This window comes from Pagrus pagrus (genome assembly GCF_965226575.1).
Source record: "Pagrus pagrus genome assembly, chromosome: 15".
Classification (NCBI taxonomy): Eukaryota; Metazoa; Chordata; class Actinopteri; order Spariformes; family Sparidae; genus Pagrus; species Pagrus pagrus.
Window position 1 is genome coordinate 8,078,591 of NC_140199.1, and position 7,845 is coordinate 8,086,435.

Consider the following 7,845-nt stretch of genomic DNA (forward strand, 5'->3'; position numbering starts at 1 on the left):
ATATTACAGACAGACAGCTATACCTGTTGTACATATTATGTACCATTAAATCCCATTAAAAACATTTTTTTCATCATGCATCCCGTATTATCAGGCTTTCATCCTGTGGTCTCTGATTGAGTTTTTGTAATTTGTTACAATATTGTGTCCTATAGGGGGCTTTGCCTCATAATAAAACTTAATTATCATGTGACTGATAAAAGACCACATTTAGTACAAAAAATGATCCATGTCAAAAAATGCCATAAAATACTATATATTAATATACTATTATATATATATACTCAAGTGAAACATTTTGTGGATTTTTTCGTTCTCTTGGGAAACATTAGCAGCACGAAAATACCAATATTATAATATAACTATTTCTAATATTACTGATATTAGGTGGGAGAGTTTTCCTTGTTAAAACATATTTTTATTATATATTTTTATATTATCATATTATATTATATTATATTATATTCAGATTTTACCTGCCTACAGCTTTCAGGTGAATGCAATGGAGTACTCGTTATATTATATTATATTATATTATATTATATTATATTATATTATATTATATTATATCAGTGGGAGGGGATTGGATAATGGTCAGACACATCTCGCAGGGGAATGTCAAGCAGCTGACTGAACAGGGAGGAGCTGTGAGACTTGGCTGCAGTGCAGACAGTTCATGTCTGTGCTGAGCAGCGGTGTGACTGTCAACTCAACCTCAACCACGTCCAAATCAAGTGGGAACAGAACCGCTTTAGGACAGTTGTTGTCAAACAGGAGTTTATAACGATGGGGAGCTGGAAGAATCACGTTCGCGGTCGACTTCAGCAGAGAGACCTGAGAGAGAAAGTCCCGTACCTCGGCGTCTTCTCCAGCTGTACGCACTATTTTCTTATTTCAGAGTTTTTAATGAAGATGTTAACTCTCTCTTTAGCCTGAACACATCTGGCTGTTTTCTTTCAGTGTCTCAACTCGAGGAGCGTTTTGAAGTTCGCAAACAGTTTCTGGATGATGTTCAGACAAAGAGGTGAGAAAGTGACTGAAGTCCACATGTTCCCTCGATCTGGAGGCACAGAAGCTTAACTTTTTAGTTTGGTGTTTTTTTAAAATGTGTTTTTAAAATGTGTACTCGGGTTTTTATTCCTAGATCAGAACGAGGTGGAGTTGAAGTTGGGAAAAACACCAGACTCCTTCAACTCCAGCTGAGAGAGAGTGAACACCTGGCAGAGAAGGTGGGTTAATGAGGAGAGATCCAATGATAAACACCACAGCATTAGTCTCTGATTATAAAATAAACTATCATAAGTTATACGGCAGAAAACAGAGACCTAACTTTGTAAAGTCACAGCAGGGAAATAAACTTCAGCTGTCTTTTTTTATTGCCAAGGTGATGACCTTTGACCTCATCAGATCCTCCCATTAACCACAATTCAATCAATTAATTTGCTTTTTGTCTCCTCAGCTGTCTCAGACTGTCTCTGACCTGACCACCGTCCTCTATCTGAAAGAGGCTGAACTGCAGTACTGGCAGTCCCGGTAATTCAGTACAACAACTATCAGAGTATAATATACTTCCTCTATACGCAACAAAACTGAGTATACTGTGTGCTGTGAGGATTTAGCATTTAGCAGCTCTGGTCTAAGTCAGGGAGTGTTTCCATAGAAATGATTAAGAATATAAAAGAAGGTCTGACTTTTTATTTCAATTAAATAAAAAGATTCAGCCTCCCCTTTCCAAACCAGCCATTTCCATACAGTCCCTTACATTAAATCCACCCACAGTACATCAAAGATATCATGGAGCTAGTAGAAGAAATGCTTAATTTAGAGTATTTCTATTTTTTGCTGCTTTATACTTCTACTCCACTACAATTCAGAGGCAAATATTGTTCTTTTTACTCTATTACAATTGTCAGCTTTAGTTATTTGCAGATATTGTTTAACAATACAAAATTATATATATTATCAATATAGTTTAGGTAAAACGTATTGATCCCAGAGGGGATCTCCATTGACTGAGTTTTTTATTTTCATGCCTAAACAAGCTAAATAAACAAACTGTCTTTGTGTTAACGACTAAACAAACAAACGTTAAAGGACAACATAGTTTCATACTGTTTTTCTTTGTTTATGTGGCGTACCCTGCCACTTTTCTAGCCTCAAACAGTGTTCTGGGGACCTTATTTTTTTCCTCTGAGAACAGCTTGTTTATTCAGTTATAGAACAAAATAAATACTTCTGGGTTTGTTTTATTACCTCATTAATATTGTTAAGTTTGGAGTTCTTCTCCAAAACTACGTAGTGCCCCTTTACTGCATCACAATAATAATGATCAAATAAACATTATTCTGTGTAATGAGTACTTCTCAAAAAAAAATTGAATGCGTGACTTTTACTTGTAACAGTGTATTTCTATACTCTAGTAGTGCTGCTTTTACTCAAGCGCGAACTGAGTAACTTCCCCCACCTCTGCTGCATATGACAATTTATCAGCATAGGGCCACAAATCAGTTCCTGTGCTTGTGGCATCTACTGAAAAGGCCTTGATGAAGAAGCATAAATCCAGTTTAAGCCACTTGTGACCCAAAATCCAACATCTAAAAGGTGTTTGAAGTAACAATACCCCAGGCTGATCAAAGCCTCTAAATCACCATTTCATCACTTGGCTGTTTCAGGGTGTCCCACTACCGTCAAGAGGCACTTACTCTGGCTAAAGGGAGCAACACCCTGAAGGCAACACTCTCAGAATTTGAGTACACAATAGAGTGTCAGTCCAAAGAGTTGGCAGCGCTGCATGCAGAGCAGAAAGGACTGAAGAAGGCGTCGGCAGAAGCTTTCAGAGAGAAAGAAGAACTCCTGCAACGATGGATGGAGGAGAAGAGCGAGGAGGCGGACAGGTTGAACAAGTACAACGACACGCAGGAAAGGTGAGAGAAGTTAAAACTGCGATTTTTATACGACTTAAACCTAAAAATGAAGTAAGTATTTATCTGCGTTCTTGAGGATTGCAAGTTGTCGTTGATTACTGCGTCTCACCAGGTGGCAACGTTTGGCCAAGCAGCTGAAGAAGCACCTCCGGAAGGAAACTGGTTAAGATGTTCCCATGGTGACGAGTTCTTCTTCAGAGTCCACAATCTCTTCAAAATATTGGTGTGTAATCAGTAGATGGCTACATTACTTCAATTCTGCAAACAAGAGCCTTGATCGAGACGAGGTGATGAGGTCAGAGCAAAAAGAGCTTCTGAATGGTGAATTGATAAAGTGATCATTAAAAGCACTAATGATACTAATGAAGGCAGTTTGGATGAGGCTGCACTAAATTGGACAGGTGACCACAGTATTTCTAAAACCCCTTAGCTACTGCTCTTGTCAGGACCCTAAAGTTAATACTGTATAGAAGGACTGAATGGTAACCTCTCTAACCTGGAACATGTTATTTAACCTATTTATCATGCTCTTGTTGTCCTCAGGGATCAATAAAACCGCAGAGATACATCAGGGACACTCAGACCACAACCGTGTCTCAGCTGCGACAAAAGCCTAATATTCCCACGGGATCCTGAACACATCACTTCTCAGCAGCAGGATTACCTCTCTGCCCACATGTGACCTCAGAACAATGAACAAAAAGCAACTGCTGACAGCCATGTGAAAAATGGTTCCTGGATCTCTTGTATGTGTTGTTTTTTTTTTTTGTATTTGCCTAAATATATGTTTTTTTTCTGATTTAAAGCAACATTATGTAACTTTTTAACCTAAAATAACAGCTTCAGGATCATGTTTATGGTACAGTGTCTTGTTATAGGGTGAATGATGTCTCACTCCGCCCCCCTATCACTTGTTTCTGCACCATGTTACTTCATTGAGAGGGCGGGATCACAGCGTTACACACACGTTTACTTCAACTTACAAGTTTTCAAAACATAACATTGTTGTGATGTAACGAGTTTTGTTTGTAGTCAGCACCTACATTACATCTGACAAACTGTTACAGACCTGGAATATGTATTTACCACAGTGGTGTTGCACTCAGAAACTGTGGAGGGGGCGCCAATTTACACAAAATGCCAATTTCTACATAATGTTGCTTTAATGTGTATATGAGAATAATTAAATAACCCTTATAGCTAACTTTTTTAAACATTTTAAAATTGCCTATGAAAAAAATAAAATGTGGAAAAAAACAAACTATCCCAAATTAATATGTTATTAACACTTCATCATAACCATAATTAATAAATGGTAAATTTATCAGTTTAACAGTCAAATAACTATTAACTTAAATTTACCATTTGTAAATGATGGGTATTATGAAGTGTTAGCTGTTATTGTATAGAAGTGTTTATGGTGTTAAAAGAAATAAAGTTATTTTTGTGCTAATTTACTCTTTGTCATCTGTCAAAAAACAACAGGAAAATCACAACATCTACTGTATATTTTTAAATAATTAAGTGGCTGTTATTTTATGTTCACCAAAAGATATTTTTTTAAACAATCATTACATCACAAACATTTCTCAGAATTCCAGTTCCATATCTCCACGGCAAACTAAGATCAAATTTCAAGTTGTTTGTTTGCTGCATGTTTCCACGGTCACCAGTGTTTGATTTAGTTGTTAAGTTGGGCTGTGTGTGTATAATGGTGAAACCACTCGGTGGACTCGACATCTCAAACTGTGTTAAAATGATAAAAGGTGGAAAGAGGCAATATTCTTCAATGAGAAATGATGGCAAATGGGTAAGAAAGTCTTAATTCCATCACATAATCAGATCGTTATGGATCGTAACATTCAAACCTGGCCGTCTAATTGGCTTTTCTTTTATTGTCCTCTCAGTTTGCTCATTCGGATTTACCAGAAAATGAAACAAGGAATCGTGAGACTTGTACGAGCACTGGGATCATGCTGACTCAGGTTAAATCATCCCCACCGCAGGCTTTCAACTTCCGGCGCTATCCTAAATGGAAAAGTCAGCAGGTGTGTATTAATAGTAGATTATAGTGTTTGGCATTGGTTCTTTTATTACACAGTATAGTCATAGCCAGGGCACTTATCAAAGTGCTCCTGCAAAGAAAGAAATGGCCTTTTCATATGATCACATCCCACTGTGTTCAGTTGTATTAGACTATACACTGACTATACACCGTCCTCTTAGTGTGAGTGTCTTTGTTTCTTTACAGGAATCCAGAGACTTTCCATTATCAGAACATGACAACAAGCATTCCTTAAAAGGCTGCATGTCTGTCTTTACTCATGTGAGTATGAAGAGAAGTCCAGCACATTATGAAATGTTCAGATCCATCACCACCTTGCTCCTTAAGTAACCATACTCCATAACTTTTCAGGGTGTGGGGCGCAGGAAGTGTCCTGATTATCGCAGTCAGCTCAGCTCCAACTTCTGCCTCTGCCATGACGGATCTGACAAGAGTCCTGTAGAGACCAGGAGGAACATCACGGTCTACCAGACGGATTTTATGGAGAAGCAAGCTGTTAATGCTCCAACCAGCAACAGACTGTTCCCACGCAACCACCAGCAGAAGTCTGCAGAGGCAGCTTTGGCACAGAAAGGAGAACGATTCATGTGGTTCGGACGACATGACTCTCACCCCTTGGAGTCCTTGGAAGTGCTGGCAGCTTCGAACCACTCGGCACCTTCAAGCCATAAGACACTCCTTAATTTAAGGCGTTCAGCACATCAGTGAGAGGACATAGTAAGGAGAGGGTCAGGCTAACTTTTGAAGGGCCCAGCTGTCAAACAAAGCACTGAAGTAAAAACACGTTAGCATTTTCTCTTGTTTTAAGAACTCTCGCCATTAAAAACGGTTTAATTCCACAACAACATTTACATTTAATCCATTTAATGTGCTAACATTATATACTAACTTGACTACATTTAAGTGCACTTGACAATGTCATTTTGAGAAATCATTAAGTTGTATTTTGTTGTATGTAGATATACTTTTACACACCGGATCTATACATTTTTTAACTTTTCTTTCAGGTATGTTATTAAAATATTTTTAACGGGGCACCAGATATTTGGCATTACACATGGACAGAGGCCGTGTCCTCAGCAGCGGCCCAGGTTCAGTTTCAAACCATGGCCCTTTGCTGCATGTCATTCCTGTTTCCTGTCAGACTGTCTGCCATTCTTTTTGAAAAAAGGCTAAAAGCCAAAAGTTTGATAAATTGTCCATGTATTTCAAACTCCATGTCTCATGTTTGTATCACAGGCTTCTTGTAAAAAGAAAAAAAAATGAAGCCTCAAGCCCAATCTGAGATAACCAATGGCATCATCAGGGTCTGTGCCCCTTTTAAGTATATTCTCAATATGTGTAGTATATAAAATGTAAATAAATAGTTCTCCTATGTCATTTGAGGTAATTTATCAGACTTCCTTCAGCTTCTTTTGGAGCCTTGTAGTAAGTGGAAGCATCCTGACACAATCCTGAACAGTGATAACTTTATCTACATTTATAGGAGCCTTGTGAAGACTGTTTGTAGTTCACAGTTTTGTCAGCAGAGGGCAGCAGATGTGCGTGAGTTATCAGTTGGCCTGATGATCCAGTGAGTTGTTCAGCAGCCAAGTTGTGTGAGAAATGTAATAACCAAAAACCCTCTATGTAATGTGCATGCTCTGAAGAAAACGCAGGGAGGGAAATAATTAGAAAAACAATCCAGCTATTTTTGTTCAATGCATATCAACATGAAGACATTAAATTAGAGCATGTGAAATAAATTAAGCTTGATTTGAGTCATAATGCATGGGTTTGTTTCACCCCTGGGGATGAAAGGGATGGATATGTGTGCGTGTGTGTGTGTGTGTGTGTGTGTGTGTGTGTGTGCGCCGCCCATACAAGAGAAGAGAAAGCGTGGGAGCGAATAACAGAGAGGAACACTGCTCTGAGAAAAGCACTTAAGAGAAGAGTCTCCCCGACCACTCTCTCCAATAGCTGATGTTTTCTCCAGAGTACATTCTGACCAGCTGCTTTCTTTTCTTAAAGTACCCACCGGGGAGATGGGTTTTTCTCACAAGCTTTCTTTCAGCCTTAGTAATTAGCTGATCCGCATGCAGCGCCGGCGACCTTGTAGGAGTTTGTTTCACTTTAAAAAAGGTGACATACATCTCAGAGTTTTTATATATAGCAAGAGCCAGAAAGCTGTGAGACATCCATCTGGAGCTGTCGCCCCTTTGTGATTTCACTTTGAGATTGCCTCGCACATTGTTGCCTGCAGGTGCACGACTGACACCAAGCTGCAGGGCGACTGGCTTGTAATGACCGTACCTTTGATAACACAGGAACAAAACAGGTGCTCTATTTTAACCCTTTGTTGGAGGCTGCTATGCATTTTTTTGTCTTGCTTTTTTAAGGACGTGCAGTTGTGTTGACAAGAGGTGATTATTAATGAAAAACACCTGTGCTTGTGTTTGACAGTTGTTCCTGTCTGGTCTCGCCTGGTTGTCTGCCACCTCTGTCCCTGTGGGTGCAGTTTGCAGACTACACTTTTCCTTTGGACTTGCCACAACTTGAGCAACTCCTCCGCACCGACGCTTCATAATCAGAAACACTCATTAGCTCTGTCAGAATCGCACTGAGGCTTTTAATACTTCACAGGGGAGCGAGAGAGCACGCTGAAGTAGTGTGTCAATCACTGTGCAGCACTGTATGCGCCATGTTGGGCGAGATATACGCGTGTTCTATCATGCAGAGGCAAAAACCGCAAGTATATGTAAATACAGTTACTTGGTGGAATATCAAACCTGCTCCCAAGGACAAAAGACACATCTCAGTAAACAAGCATTCAACCACCAAAGCCCTGCACTTCATGAATATTAAATCAGACACTTT

At 39.2% G+C, this 7,845-nt stretch overlaps 2 protein-coding genes across 3 annotated transcripts; both read left to right on the plus strand.

The window, feature by feature from the left end:
• Positions 1–653: 653 nt before the first annotated feature.
• On the plus strand, positions 654–4,377 carry LOC311270822 (autophagy-related protein 16). 2 transcript variants are annotated; one of them, XR_014624307.1, is made up of 7 exons: positions 654–874; positions 961–1,024; positions 1,145–1,229; positions 1,460–1,533; positions 2,673–2,924; positions 3,037–3,147; positions 3,468–4,377. XR_014624307.1 is itself a non-coding variant. In XM_084375998.1 (7 exons), exons 1-6 carry the CDS (start codon positions 787–789, stop codon positions 3,089–3,091), a joined length of 618 nt encoding a protein of 205 aa, XP_084232124.1. In that variant the 5' UTR covers positions 654–786; the 3' UTR covers positions 3,092–3,123; positions 3,468–4,377. The 2 variants fall into 2 exon arrangements, 1 of the variants encoding a protein (XP_084232124.1); XM_084375998.1 differs by having other exon boundaries at positions 3,037–3,123.
• A 194-nt stretch (positions 4,378–4,571) lies between these two features.
• On the plus strand, positions 4,572–6,369 carry tex36 (testis expressed 36). Its single transcript, XM_084375424.1, has 4 exons — positions 4,572–4,734; positions 4,832–4,972; positions 5,176–5,250; positions 5,341–6,369. Exons 1-4 carry the CDS (start codon positions 4,579–4,581, stop codon positions 5,695–5,697), a joined length of 729 nt encoding a protein of 242 aa, XP_084231550.1. The 5' UTR covers positions 4,572–4,578; the 3' UTR covers positions 5,698–6,369.
• Positions 6,370–7,845: the final 1,476 nt, after the last annotated feature.